Source organism: Odocoileus virginianus, chromosome 4 (genome assembly GCF_023699985.2).
Source record: "Odocoileus virginianus isolate 20LAN1187 ecotype Illinois chromosome 4, Ovbor_1.2, whole genome shotgun sequence".
Classification (NCBI taxonomy): Eukaryota; Metazoa; Chordata; class Mammalia; order Artiodactyla; family Cervidae; genus Odocoileus; species Odocoileus virginianus.
The window spans coordinates 68,764,069-68,780,102 of NC_069677.1; the positions used below are offsets into that span (position 1 = coordinate 68,764,069).

General features: G+C 35.3%; 1 protein-coding gene across 4 annotated transcripts in view; it reads left to right on the forward strand.

Moving 5' to 3' along the window:
* The first annotated feature begins 667 nt into the window (after window positions 1–667).
* CEP70 (centrosomal protein 70) overlaps window positions 668–16,034 on the forward strand; it is a 40,417-nt gene continuing 25,050 nt past the window's right edge. For 3 of the 4 annotated variants that reach the window (XR_011487351.1, XM_070466680.1, XM_070466682.1), the window contains exons 1-5: window positions 668–861; window positions 3,379–3,435; window positions 12,812–12,896; window positions 12,992–13,080; window positions 14,558–14,632. Coding sequence is in view for 3 of the 4 variants with exons in the window: in XM_070466680.1 (XP_070322781.1) it covers window positions 722–861; window positions 3,379–3,435; window positions 12,812–12,896; window positions 12,992–13,080; window positions 14,558–14,632 (446 nt within the window). In the remaining variant the exon portion in view is untranslated. The remainder of the gene's footprint in view (window positions 862–3,378; window positions 3,436–12,811; window positions 12,897–12,991; window positions 13,081–14,557; window positions 14,633–16,034) is intronic. The other variant, XM_070466681.1, reaches the window with a different exon arrangement.

Genomic DNA, 16,034 nt, shown 5'->3' on the forward strand with positions numbered 1-16,034 from the left:
TACCATTTTCTGGAGCTTGCTCAAACTCATGTCCTTTGAGTTTGTGATGCCATCCAACCATCTCGTCCTCTGTCGTCTCCTCCTCCTGCCTTCAGTCTTTCCCAGCATCAGAGTCTTTTAGGAAAACCAGGCCAGTGATAGTTCACTGAAGACAAGAGAGTATTCAGGATTTACATTCCCTTGCATAAATCTTGGGGGTATATATTATTTCTTAACAAATTCCTGATTATGCTGAGTTTGCAGTCTCCCATATTACATGAATGCCTAAGTTAATTAAGCCATCTGAAATCCTGAATTATCATTGATCGTTTAAGAATCTTAATTTTAATTCATGGTTCTTTTCAGCATCTTTAATATTGGCCCCTTCCTGATTATCATTTTCATCTAAACCTGTATATAAACTTAGTTTTACAAAGATTGAATTCTTTTACTTATTACATATCCTTAAATGCATGCAAGTATAAACAATATTTTCCCCATTTTGCGCTGATTTTACTTGTTACAGGTTTTGCATTTATGATGTATCATTGTTCCTGGACCTTGTACCCATTTTAAAATAGCCTCCCTACTGAAGTTCTTAAATAAGACAGCCCTTCATAGAAATTGTGAGGCTAGCTTTGTGTACAGTATTGTTAGAACAGCATGTCTTAGATGTACATATTGTAATTTATTTTTTAAAAATTTCTTACAGGCAAAATGTGAACATTATAAGAAAAAACGAATGGAGCAACAAGAGACTATTGCTGCTTTGCAGAAGGATATCTATAGGTTAACACAGGAAGAAGAAGAACGCATTATCACTCAAAATAGAGTGTTTTCTTATCTCTGCAAAAGAGTTCCTCATACCGTCTTGGATAAACAGTAATGTTTGCTACATAAATTGATATGTTGCTAGACTCTTCATTTTTTAAAAAATAGATTTCATCTTGGGTATGGTTTTATCTCTTAAACTGGTGGAATCTTCCTCTTCCTCTTCTCTGCCCTTTTTTTTTGTTTGTTTTAATGTCATTAACTTGTTGAAGAAAACGATTGGTTGTCCTGGAGAGGTACATGCTAGATTTGCCTATTTGCTTCCTTATTATGTTGTTTAATTTATTCTTCTGTCTCCTGTGTTCCCTCTAAACTGGAAGTTAAATCTAAATTCAGATGCAAGTATTTTTGGTGACATACTTCATAGGTGATAATTTATTCTTCTAATAATAACATATATGTCTAGTAGAGCTTCTCTCAGGGATGCTAAGATGGTTCACGGGTTTAAATAGCAACAATCTGATCCTTCTCCTATAAAATTTCACATCCTCTTCTCATCTGATGGTTTCGCTCATTGATCTTGTTTTCAATTCTGCTATCCCTTTTTTCCCTTTTCTTTTTTTCTTGCTGGAGTTCTTCCATCAAGAAAAAGAACCTTTCCTATTGAGTAGGGACTATCTGGTTGCCCTGTATGGTTTGTTACAGGGAAGGTAAGAGCAGTGCTCAGTTCCTTCATTTTAACTCTTATTTTTTAGAGTAAGCAGTTAATGATCAGTTGTAATAGTCTAGTTGGGAAATAACACAGATCTATAAAGAAAAGAAAGAGATACTGCAGAGATGGACAGGAATTGTCTATACCAATTGACTGTAGATGTTGAAAGAAGGAGAGAAGTCAAAGATAGCCAGATTTCAAGCTAGATTTGGAGAAAGGGACAGGAGGAGGATGGATTTATCTATGAATATGTACTTAGACATCTTCTGTCAGTTACATAGAGATATCATGCCAGTTGTTGTTTAGTTGCAAAGGTATGTCTGACTCTTTGCGACTCCGCGGCCCTCCAGTTTCCTCTGTCTATGGGATTTCCTAGGCAAGAACACTGGGGTGGGTGACAATTTTCTTCTCCAGGGGATCTTCCTGACCCAGGGATCAAATCCACATCTCCTGCATTCCAGGTGGATTCTTTACTTCTGAGCCACTGGGGAAGCCCCATCAGACCTATAGTTAGAAAGGCCCAACTCCATAGAGCTTTAAAGTTTAGACAGAGAAAGAAAAGGCAGAAGAGGAGTTACGTTTGGGTGTCAGGCTAACTGAGGAACAAGAATGTTTGAAGGGGAGGGTGGTGAGAAGTTTTATATGCCACCTCATCAGTTTGTGTTTGTCTTCTTACTGTCTTATTTGCTCAATTGCTGGTTTGACACATAGTAAGTCTTCCTTATAAGTTTATTGATGGTAGAGGTAATAGTCATTCAGAATGAATGAAGTTTGTCATGCTGGAAAAATAGAAATGGGATAGTAGCATTGGGGAAGGAGGGAGGTGAGAGGGTTTGTAAAGTATATAAAGGAAATTAAAGCATATTTGCAGAATAATATGAAAGCTGTTGGCTTGGAGAAAGTTGAAGGGAAAGAATAATGCAGAGAGTTACGATGTTAAAAGCACAACTGGTTGAATTAGTTCTGAAAAAGGGGATGGGTGAATAATTTTCCCAAGACAAGAGTGAAATACTACAAATTCTTGCTTTAAAAAGAATAGTATGTGAAAGTGTCGTGTTATTTTATTTTTCTTTGAGGATTTTTTTTAAATTAGAAAAGCACTGCATGCCTACAAAAATTCAAACAATATAAAAGTATATAAAGTAATGTATTATAAACCTGCTTACTTCTCCTAATTCCATATCCTGCTAACCACTTTTTAGCAGGTTTATGTTCTTCCAAGTGTTTCACAGCAATAGTGCTGTTGACTTTTTAGGTGGGACCATTCTTCATTGTAGAGCATGATGAGCATTCATTTGTTCATTAATGAACTTTTAAGCATCCTTGCTCCCTCCCCAGCTATTCAGTGTGACAACCAGTACCATCCCCCAGTTTGGGTAATATTATCCCTCAGTTAAGAAGTCATATAGTTCATTTTCAGTACATAGACTCATACATACACCTACTTTCTTCAAAAAAATAGTTATACATTTGTCTTTGCAACACTAATTTTTTCCTACAAATTGTTTACATTATCTCTTCTAATGCCTCCTCATTTTCTATAATATGGATGTGCCATTATTTAACTTTTCCCTTGTTGAAGAATGTTTAGATTGTGTCTGAGTTTTCACTCATAATGCATTGAACAACTTTGTTCATCTTAAGTTATAGCCTTGGGCAAATGTTTCTGTGGGAGTGATTTTTAAAGGTAGACCTGTTTGATCAAGGAGAATCTATATTTAATATGTTGAGATTTAATGTCTGTGGTTATTTAAAAATGTATACATTAAAATTAAAATATATGGGATACTTCTGGCAAAAATCACTTTAATTTTTTTATGAATTTGCATATATTTATCAGTATAATTTGAAATTGAATAGAGACAATAGTAAATGTTCCAATACCACATTTTGAAAATAACTCATCTGTTTTCTAGGTTGCTTTGCCTTATTGATTACTATGAATCTAAAATTAGAAAATTTCATAAACAAAGGTATGACTTGTCCTGTATTAAATTTTTAAAAGTAATTATCAAGTTGTGAATTACAACAAAAGCTTTTATGGCCTTTTGAAACATTAAATACTTTTGAAAATCTACTGGATATGTGTATAATTTACCTAATATGTAACTATAAATTCCTTTTTATAAAGAATATTTAAGACTGTACTTTATCACTTATGTTGAAATTCATTGTTGCATTTATATTAAAATATGTATATTTAATAATCACTAAGTATTGGTCACAGATGAAATAGTATTTTTATTTTGTTGAGGTATTATGATTTGTTCTACTGATGTCATCTAGCCACTAGATAGTTACTGAGTATATCAACACAGTGTGTAGGATTGGATTAACTTCCTGCCAAAGTACAGCCTAATTAATTAGTTTGCAAATTTATGAGATAAAGATAAAACATTATAGTGCAAAATCAAGTATATAGAATAAAGCACAATTATCATCTGATTAAAGAAATAGGGTAAAATTTTAAATAATGGTATTTGACTAACCAAAAATTGCTCAAAGATATCTAAGGCCAAATAATCTGAAGTGCTTTAATATAAATATCTAAGGCCTTTAATATAAAGGCTATTTTGTTTCACTGTTTATAAATGGAACAGTTCTTTAAACAAATATTTACCTAAGCACCTACTTTCTGTTGTGTTCTGTTTTTAGTACTGAACAGATAAAATAGATAAACATTAAGTAACTTCAGGGACGTTCTCTTTTCAAATGAAGCTGTCTTTTGAGATGGTAGACATGGTGTTAGATTCTGTAGAGATAGGAAAATGTTGTGAACATGATTCTCACCTCCTAGGAGTTTGCAATCTAGTAAAGGAGATTAAACGTAAACACATTAATAGTTAAGGAAAATAATGTGAGACTTAAAAGAGCCTAATATATAGTGTCACAATAAAAGTAATTACTTTAAACTGTACAGTCAGTCAGTAATACAGGAGTTGATAACAGGAACAAATTGGTTTTGGATGGGGTAACCAGGGAAGCCATTGCAAAACAGATGGGGGTTGTGGTTGAGCTTGAATAAGTACAATTTGGGAAAGCAGAAAGAAAAAAAAAAGACTGCTTGTATGCTATGAGCAAAAGTTCATAGATGGAAAAGAGTAGGCTTTTTAATGGCACTATAATTAAGCCACTTTCTCTGAACTTTAAGGGATTTGTTGATATATTCATAGATAGAGGTAGTAACCTATGGAGAACAGTCATTCCCATGGAGGACCAAGAGTAAGCTATAAATGAACAACAAGACATTATTGGCCTTGGAAAGAAGGAAGGTACTGTTTCCTTTGATACAGAAAACCTGGGTGATAGAGTTGTAAATATGTATATTAGTATTCTAGCAAGAAACAGAACCAGTAGAATGTACACTTATATACAGAGAGTGAATTGTCTTAAAGAAATAGGTTCATGTGATTGTGAAGCTGGCAAGTCTGAAATCTGTGAGGCTGGCATGCAAGCCGGAGACCCAGGGAAGAGTTGATGTTGCAGTGTTGAGGCTGAAGGCAATCTGGAGGCAGAATACCTCTCTTCTTGGAGGTTTCAGTCTTTCCTTCTAAGGTCTTTAATTGCACAGGGCTCACAGAGTTGGACATGACTGAAGCAACTCGGCATGCATGCATGCATGCACCCACATTGTGAAGGGTAATCTGCTTTATTCAAAGTCTATTGATTTAAATGTTTGTCACATTTAAAAAATAACCTCACGGCAGTGTTTAGACTGGTCTTTAACCAAATAGCAGGGCACCATAGTCTAACCAAGTTCACACTAAAATGAACAATCACAGTATGTCAGAGTAAAGAGAAGCAAAATTAAGAATTTCATAGCTTGAGAGGTTATAGATTGGTATGCTCACAGAAAATCAAAAATGAGTAAAGCAGGTTAGGTGGGAACTGTGCCAAACTGGAGAGCTGTCTTAAGAGGCCATTTATTATATACTCTAGCCAGTTGATACCATGCAGTAATGGGAGCCCAATGGCTAAATCTGCTTTTTTGAGAAGTTAGAAGGTTAGATTTATAAATGAAAGCAGATTTTTAATGTTTGCAATTAAAACTGAGTGCTCTTAAAAATATTATATGGTCCAGACTGAATATTATCTGCAACCTTTACTCTATATCTTTAATAAATTCTAATGTAGATTCAGGAGTTGTATGACTTTTTTCCTGTAAAGGGCCAGACTGTATTTTAGGTATTTTAGTCTGTATAGTCTCTCACAACTGCTCAACTCTGTTACAGCATGAAATCAGCCATAGACAGTAAGTAAATGAATTGACATGTCCATTTTCCATAAAACATTAATGAAAAAAAAAAACCTGCTGGCTGTGGCCCACAGGCAGCAGATTGCTGACCCCCAATCTAGTTGATGAAGAGAGCATTTGGGATTTGAAGTCAGAGTAGAGAAGATTTAGTGTAGCCATCTTTGAAATGTCTCAGGTAGAATGTGGTATGAGAGATTGCCTCTGAAGTTATGTAAACTGGGGTCCTCTAACTAAAAATAATAAAAGGACTGAGGCTGTTGCAGGTGTTGTTGAATTTGGTTGTCATGAGTTTATAGTGAACATCTGGGTATGAGGAATGAAATCTTGAGGGAAAAGAATTACTTTTTTGCTTAACAATCCCATCATCATTGGACTAACTAAAGTGAAGTACTTTGGCTTGTACAAATTATGCCTAGGTCAGATACTTGGATTGAATGTCTCCCAGTTCAGTTCAATTCAGTCGCTCAGTCGTGTCCGACTCTTTGCAACCCCATGAACCGCAGCACGCCAGAGCTCCCTGTCCATCACCAACTCCCAGAGTCCACCCAAACCCATGTCCATTGAGTCGGAGATGCCATCCAACCATCTCATCCTCTGTCATCCCCTTCTCCTGCCCTCAATCTTTCCCAGCATCAGGGTCTTTTCAAATGAGTCAGCTCTAAAGGGAGAAAAGATGCAGGAAGAAAATAGGGACTGTGTTATACACAATATTCTCACAGATGAAAAAGTAGAAGTCATTTATACTTTGCAGTGATGAGGAGTCTGTCCTGAGGAGAGGGTTTTTCATAGTTCATTGAATGAACAAAACTTAACAGTCTCTTTTCTAAGAGTAAATAACTTGATAGATTGTAGCAACCTCAAGGTAGATTTTGAGATGTACTAGTAGGATATTTGGAGAAGGCAATGGTAACCCACTCCAGTACTCTTGCCTGGAAAATCCCATGGGCAGAGGAGCCTGGTGGGCTGCAGTCCATGGGGTCTCGAAGAGTCAGACATGACTGAGTGACTTCACTTTCACTTTTCACTTTTATGCATTGGAGAAGGAAATGGCAACACACTCCAGTCTTCTTGCCTGGACAATCCCAGGGACGGCGGAGCCTGGTGGGCTTCCATCTAAGGGGTCACACAGAGTCGGACACAACTGAAGCGACTTAGCAGCAGCAGCAGCAGCAGGAGGATATTAGTATCACCTAAGAAGCAGGCGAACTCTAAAAAAGAGGGTGTAAGAATTAACTGACAAGTATTATATTACTTGAAAGAAGTGAAAGAGAAGAGAAAATGAAGGAAGATGGGTTATGATTTGGAGGTCTAAGTGGGATAAATAGGAGGCACGGGAGAAGGATGTATATACCTGTAGAGCTCAGGGAGCAAGACAAAGGAAGAAGACAGATGGGACATGGGCCTCTTGCAGAGGTAGAAGCACTCTGCTTAACACCCTTTTTTAAAGGGCAGTGTTGTCCAAAGTTTTTCTCATCATGAAACACAGAAAGTGATGTTTGTATACCACACTGGGGTAATTGGCTCAAGAACTCTGGCCAGTTGTCTTGAATGCTTGGCATATTTGTAATATCTTGGCACAGCACACCTATGGCACACCATCTGGACCCTCTACTTTAGGGCACAGGCTTGAGAAGGCCTCCAGAGAGCTTGTGAAAGGCAGTTTCTGGATACTATGGACTGGTTTTCCTTTCTGCCTCCATACATGAGAAAACTCGGGGAAAGCAGAGGAAGCCGCACTCAAGGCAGCAGAAATTTGAGTGCAAGTATTAAGCAGTTGGAAGTCTTAGAAAACTGCCAACATGCTACAATTTCTGAAACAGAGGAAAAGTAAGTTTTAAAATGATAGGTTCTCAGCTCTTACTTTACCTATTTTTCTTTACCCAGTGTTAATATATCAACATACATTACATGGAATATATTGCTAGCTTTTTTCAATACTAATAAGTATTTCCCTGGCTTGGTAGATAGGATTAAAGAACCAAGAAAAGTAACATAGGAATAACAACTACAAGACTCAGATTGAGTTTATTCTGAGATGTTGGAGACATTTGTAAAGTTACCCCAGGGAAAATAGCTATATAATGAATTAGTAAAGTGAAGTCTCCTTGTCTAATTCCATCCTTCTCTTTAGATAGAAAATTTTTAAGTGGTGTTGCGAAATGGAAGCAGGTAACTTTGAGGTTCACCTCTGATTGAACATGATTCAGATTAGGGAAGAAAATAAAATACAAGATTTCTCTAGTTTTGCTCTTTCTCTGTACCCCCAAGAAGCATACTGTTCAACACTGGGTCCCTCCTGGGGCTTCTGGAAGCCATTCAAGAAAGGGTGGGAGGAATTTGGCTGTGGGGATCCCATGTCCAAATGAGAATTGTGGACATTTAAAATTATGTTTTTACTTCAAGAAAACCACAAACTCTGTCAATGCTAAATAAAGGACTCTAGGAAAATAAAGTGAGAATTCTTTACTGAAGCTCATTTCCTTTTAGGTCTGCATAAATTTAAAATTGGTCTCCTCTACTATATATATGTGTTAGGTTTCTCTTGAGAGAAAAAGATAGCCATAATGGCAGGTATTTTAGAGTGTATATAGGGAATGATCTGAATACACACGCTTTGAAGCCAGAGAGATTTCAGTTTGAATCTCATTAGTACTGCTTACTATTTGAGAGACTTTGAGCAAATTTAAATAACTTCTGTAAATGTTCCTTACCTAATAAATGGAAATAGTTTATATAATACATCTATCTTGTTGTTTAGTGGCTAAGTCGTGTCCAACTCTTTGCGACCCCATGGACTGTAGCCAGCCAGGCTCCTCTGTCCATGGGGTTATCCAGGCAAGATTACTGGAGTGGGTGCCGTTTCCTTCTACATACATCTATCTTAGTACTTTTTATATAGAAGCTACCCAGTATCCTTCTTTGGTCATGGTCATTTGTTAAAGACTAGCATGTTTTAGAAGGTCTGAGAGAAAGGTTAGTATAGCTGTCTCGAATAGAAATGTCATGAAAACCACATATATAATTTTGCATTTTTCATGTAGCCAAGTTAGAAAGTAAAAAGAAACCAGTGAACTACATTTTCATATATTTTATTTAATATCTGAAATATTGCCATTTCAACATGTAATCAATGATATTATTAGATACTTCGCATTATTTTTTTCATTCTAAACCATTGAAATTTGGTATTTTAATTTATAGCACACCGCAATTCAAACACTAAATTTTCTTTTTTTTTTTTTAAACACTAAATTTTCATCAGAGGTATTTGGTCTGTATTTAGATTTCATGAAGTCTAGTTCAAAAATAGACTTATATACCCAGATTATTCTATACATACCTCAAAGTTCTCTAGCAACTAAGTCAAGTACAAAAATTTTTTTCCTTTAATATTTAAATCTACATTTATACAACTGACTCCTCTTTTTCAGAATAATTGGTTTGACTGAATTAAGGGTTAAAAACTATACCCAACTTAAATTCACTAACTTCTATTTAAGTCAGAAGGATGTTGCGAAATTGAAAAGCAACTCTAAATCTGTCAATAGCAAAAAACTTCAAACTTTGAAGTTTTCTTGTAGTTTTACAACCAATTTATTTACACTGTGGATTAAAACTAAAATCTCCTATATATTATTATGAGAAAAACATGTATGAAGACAATATTGATTTGTGTTATAAAGTTTCATTTCAATGTAAATTCTCATAACCTATTAGCTAGACACAAAGATGCCTTTTTTTCTTTGTAGCTTCAAATTTTGCTTACTCATATATAGAGTGATACGAGTGAGAAGGCTTCCCTGGTAGCTCAGTTGGTAAAGAGTCTGCCTGCAGTGCAGGAGACCCAGGTTTGATCCCTGGGTCAGGAAGATTCCCTGGAGAAGGAAATGGCAAACCACTCCATTATTGCCTGCAAAATCCCATGGACAGAGGAGCCTGGTGGGCTACTGTCCATGGGTCACTTGAGTCGGACACGGCTTAGTGACTAAACCACCACCACACCATTTTTTGTGTTTGAGCATTTGACAAGTACTTTTTTTCCAAGAAAATTTTGAATTCAGGTTAACAGTATAGTTAGTCTTTGTAACTTTTCCATGACTCAACCAATAAGCATTGACAAAAAACACAATAGATGGTTAAAGTTATTGTTTTCTGTTTGTTTCAATGGTCCTACAAACTGGCATAGTATTTATACATGTCCTGTATAATTTTAACAACTGAATTCATGACATTCACAGTCTGTTTAAAAAAACTTACGGATTTCCAATATGTCTTATACAGTACAGCAAAGCAATGAGAAATGTCAGTCTTTTAAAAATCCTAGTAAATCTAAATTTCTGATGTTACAGAGCTACATTCTGTTGTGGAAAAATGAAAAAGTTTGTTTCATGTCTTGGTGAAATTCTTCTTTGATAGATATGTAAAATTCAAAGATGTGCCGTAAGTCAGATTTTTTTTTAAAGCCTCCAGTTGTCAAGATTTCTTAATAAATCTGGAGGTCCTCTGACAACAGAACATCCCCACAATGTTAATTGAGCATTTGATTCATCTAAAAATAAATGTAATTTTTAAATTAAATCAGTTGCTCTTTGGTATTATAAGAAAGGTCTTGAATTCTCCAGGCAGTTGTTTGTGGGCTTAATTGAAGATCTTTCCTTTTTTTTATAAAAATGTTTTAGTTATTTTCTCATAATTTTGCAGCAAAATTTTCTTAGAAAATAATTTATTTCATGTAAGAATAGTTTCTATTTTTGTGTAAGACCTCAAAATGTTTTGTTGCTGGCCAAAGTTATAAGCTCAGATTTTGCTAAAAACTTAGGAGTTTTTTGTGTGTGGTTAATTTTGATTTTGGTGACTTTGATTCTCTTGACTGTTGAGAGGAAATTTCTTAATGTATAGATATTATGTATTTGCTGAAAATACTATCCTATCGTTATCTACTTTATTCTCCTAAAACATTTTTTATTTAACAACTTTTTAAAATAACAACTTTATTGAGAATAACTCACATGCCATAAAATTCATCATTTTAAAGTATATGATTGAGTAGTTTTAGAATATTCACAAATTGTGTCACCATCTCTGCTATCAGTTTTAGAACATGGGCATCATCCACTGAGAAACAGAAAATGCCATACCCATTAGCAGTCACTCTCTGCCCTGAGCCCCTCTTTTGCTGCAACCCAACATCACAAAATATGCAATTCCATTTACATGAAATGTCCAGAATATGCAATTCATAAAAAAAAGAAAATAGATGCGTAGTTGCCTAGGAATTGGATTGTAGTGGAGTAGGGACTCAGGGTAGAGAGTAAATGGAAAGTAATTGCTAATGGGATGGTGTTTCTCCATGGGTGATGAACATGTTCTAAAATTGATTGTGGAGGGACTTCCATGGTGCTCCAGTGGTTAAGACTCCCTGCTTCCAATATAGGGTGCATGGATTTGGTCCCTGGTTGGGGAACTAAAATCCCACGTGCTGCATGGCATGGCCAGAATATAAATAAAATTGATTGTGGAGATAGTGATACAACTTTATGAATATCCTAAAGTGATATCTCAAAGGACTAATGATTAGTGTCTTATATATGTTTACTGTCCATTTGCATATCTTGTTTTGGGGAAATGCCTACTGATGTCCTTTGCCCATTTTTAAATTGAGTTATTTGTCTTTTTGTCAAATTATGAGTTATTTGTTAATTCTGGATACAAGTTCTTTATCAGGTTTGCAAGTATTTTACCCCGTTGTTTAAATTTTCTTTTTTTTTTCCCCCTGGATGATGTCCTTTGAAGCTCAGAAGTGTTTAACTTTTCTTAAAGTCCTGTTTATCTGTTTTTTATTTTTCTTTCATCTCTTCTGAACCAACAGCTTTTCCAGTTTGTTCTGCAGTAAATTATGTAGCGTTCATCAGGAAATTTATGACACATTCCTTCAGTCTCTTTTGTTTACTGTTTCAGTTATTTTACTGTCTCAGATGTTATCATCTCCACTTGATTTTTTAAAGAATCTGTCCATAATTTTTAAACTAAAAGCCTTAGTTCTTATAATTAAAATAATAAATATATCAATTATCAATTATGATTTATATAGGTATCTCCATAAATACAGTATCAGAATAAACAGTGTTATATTGGTATCATTCTGATTGAATCAATCCATTGATCCTGACTAGACTGGTGGTGAGTTTGTATTAATATACAGTACTACAAACCTCACACGCACACAGTGTACAACACAGGCTGCAACATTAATACCTTAACATGATGCATCAAAGTGGAAGGTAGTCCTGAACAATAAAGTTGTGTTTAACAAAAGAATATTTTACACTGCTTCACCTTTAAAATTTTAATTAAAATGAAATAAAAGTCTAGTTCTTCAGTTGTACTAGCCATATTTCAAGTGCTCATTGCCTGTATGTACCTAGTGTTTACTGTCTCAGACGGCCCAGTATTAGTGTTATCAGTTTTAAAAAACATTAATACTGATTTGATAGTACTTTGTAGCTCACACATGTTTTGATGTCTTTTATTTACTTTTAAAACCAATTTTGTGAGGTAGATGTGATAGAAGTTATCTCTGTTCTACAGATGAGAAGAAAAATTCTGAGAGACTGACTTACCCAAATAATACAACTCGTTAATGAAGGTGTGAAGACTTAATCAGGGCCACTAAATTTGTGGCCTTGTCCACTTACACTCAGTATTTTTTGATATAGTTTTTTGTGATCTGAAAGTACTGAAAGGAGAAAACAATATTCTTTGTTCATTCAACAAGTGTTTTTCTACTCCTTCTTAAGCCCCCTATTCTGGGCAGTGAGATACAGTGGTGAGAGCAAGACAGACAAACTTCTGGTTTGCATGGATCTTAAATTCCAGTTAAGGCATTAGTGAACAAATGTGTACTGTAGTACTAGTTAGGAAGTAGTATGTTCTATTACAATTTTCTGTAAGAATAAGTAGGAAATTTGGTTTAAGTTTTAGTTTATGTTGAGGTTATCAAGCCCTTATTGTATTGATTTAATTTTTGTTAGCTAGTTTTTTTTTTCCTTTGGAGATAATTTTTTCATAAATACACTACATTTATTTTTTCACAGACAATATAAAGAAGATGAAAGTCAGTCAGAAGAAGAAGATTATAGAAGCCTGAGTGCTTCACCCACTTACAACGGCCTTCTAATGGTATGGGGGACTATCTGATTGATAAATACTTTTTAATAAAGTAAAATAATAATTAATCTCTTAGGAAAGTTAACTGTTTATTAACTATGTTGCAGTCATTACAGAATCAACTCAAGGAATCAAAATCTAAGATAGATGTACTTTTAAGTGAAAAGCTGAATCTTCAAAAAGATTTGGAAGCCAGGTGAGAGAGACTTGTCATTTTTATTTAACGTTTATTTAAGCAAATAGTGGGATTTTGAATGTTAAATCAGTCATCCTATCCCCTTAACTCTAAAACTAATGTTGGGGACCTCATATTTGTATACTCATTTTCATCATTAGTCTCTCATATGATAGAAAGAACAAAAATAAATATGTAAGCAAGGGGAATGAGAAAGTAGAAAGAAGATAAAACTGGCTAGGAACTCAGAATAGATTTAGCCTATACCAGTAGGTTTCCCTTTCACAAACTGTTTTTAATTTTTTTCCAAATTACTTTAGAATCTCTTATTTCATCATATACATGTGTTGTGGGAGAGGAGAAAAATTTTAAAGTTTAAATGGCATACAACAGAAAGGTTTATTTATATACAAGCATACTACCACAGAAGGAAGGCACTCTACATGTTGACAGAAAGTAATAATGAATGTACACTGTTGAGACTTTTTTCATTCATTAAATATTGTTGGATACCTATTGTAAGTTAGACATGGTCCTAAGTTCTGATATCATATATAACAAAAAAAAACAAATATCTTGTTCTTGTAAAGCTTATACTTTAATGGAGAGGAAACTGATACCTACAATAAAAACCATTTCTGTAAGGCTTAAAAGCCTGCCACATAGTAATGTGTAAATTTATGGTTATATAAATATGAGGGGAAAATTTGTAAAACATGCATGGGAATAATGAACAATAAATTTGGGCTAGTCGTTACCTGTGGTATGGGAAGTGAAAGTGAAAGTTGCTCAGTCAGTGTCTGACTCTTTGTGACCTCATGGACTATACAGTCCATGGAATTCTCCAGACCAGAATACTGGAGTGGGTAGCCGTTCCGTTCTTTAGGGGATCTTTCCAAACTAGGGATCAAACCCAAGTCTCCCTCATTACAGCCAGATTCTTTACCATCTAAGCCACAAGGGAAGCCCTAGAAAACTGGAATGGGTAGCCTATCCCTTCTTCAGCGGATCTTCCCAACGCAGGAGTCAAACTGGGGTCTCCTGCATTGCAGATGGATTGTTTACCAGCTGAACCACCAGGGAAGCCCGTGGTATGGGAAGGAGAGAGCAGTGGCTATAATTAGGGACACGGAGTTTGAAGTAGCTGTATAAGGTTTTAGTTAAAAGATTTTAAACAGGTTACTACTCAGCTTTGATAAAGCTTGAGGCATGGACACACCACTATTTGTTTTACTCTATTCTTGTTTGTGCATTTGAGATAATTCACTATTAAAGCAAGTAACAGGTTAATAACAATAAAAGTGGGGAGAAAGTTTTGAATAGGGGATGCACAGAAGAAATCCAGTGGCCAATAAATACCTCATTAGCAGTTATGAAGTATTTTAAGAATTTTTAAGCATATTTATGACAAGTAATAGAGTACACTTTATTATTATTAAATATCTTTATAGTTTTGTTAAGTAAATTGAATGTGTTCAACGTGATTTATTTTCTACAGGCCTACACAGCATGAATTAAGACTTTATAAACAACAAGTGAAGAAACTGGAGAAAGCCCTTAAGAAAAACATCAAGTAATTATATTTTATCATAGTTACAAATTTATTGGGATTTTATATCTTATTATTTATTTTTATTAACCTGTCAACTTACCTCATAGTGGCTGTGGCTTAAAATTACCAGGTTGATGGGCAACCTGGCAGGGGAGGGGGGCAGGGCGTGTGGAGAAGACTTCTAAAAAGGGATATTTCTGGTTCCACAGTTTAAAAACTTTCTACTGTAATGGATTTGGCTATACATTCATTTGAAATAAGAACAAGGAAAAGGTAATTGTCTGATATAAAAGGCAAAGATTTTAATTAGCTGACTTTGGAAGTCATGGAGAAATTGTAAGAGAATCATTGAAATTAGAGGTGACAAGGCCCAAATTTTTGTTGGTGGTAGTGATGACCTGAATAATACATAGCCTTATCATATTTTAAAACTTAAAGTATCAGAATGAATGCAGTGAACCATTCATATCCACCACTTCTCTTTTATGACTTTGAAAAGCACATACAGGAATTTCAGCAAGTTGGTCCTCAAATAGTGTTTTCTGAAGATGCTATGTCTACTCTTTGATTCAAGGGAATGGGACTTGAAGTAGTGTGGTGAGCATGGGGATGAAATATTTTAAAAATGATATGAGTTAATATATGCATTAGATGTATTAAATCAGTTATATTAGCCTATGTTGATTCAATTTTCAGTGACAGCTGCATTTCCTTTTTCTTTATGGTAACACATGCCACAGTGAAAGGCAAGTATTCTGGCCATCCAGGAATTACATATTGAGTTAAGATAGTAGGGAAGGAAAACTAAAAAATAAAAGAGAAATGGAAGCTTCAGAAAGGTTGCATTCATTCATTCAATTAATATTTTTTCCCTTCCTACTATTGCTTAACATTTTAGGTACTTATAGTACCTCTTCCTTGGAGAAGGCAATGGCACCCCACTCCAGCACTCTTGCCTGGAAAATCCCATGGACGGAGGAGCCTGGTAGGCTATGGTCCATGGGGTCGCTAGGAGTCGGACACGACTGAGCGACTTCCTTTCAGTTTTCACTTTCATGCATTGGAGAAGGAAATGGCAACCCACTCCAATGTTCTTACTTGGAGAATCCCAGGGACGGGGGAGCCTGGTGGGCTGCCATCTAACAGGTCGTACAGAGTCGGACACAACTGAAGTGAGTTAGCAGCAGCAGCGGCAGCACCTCTTCCTAACTGTTTGGCATTCTAGATACTGAAATTACAGTGATAAACCAAAAAGAAAGGTTCCTGTTCTCATGAAGCTTATGTAAAGGGCAATGAAAAAAAATAAGACAATTTTGATATAGTATAGGTGAAAATGTGTTAGTCGCTCAGTTGTGGCCAACTCTTTGCGACCCCATGGACTGTAGCCCACCAGGCTCCTTTGTCTATGGGGGTTTTCCAGGCA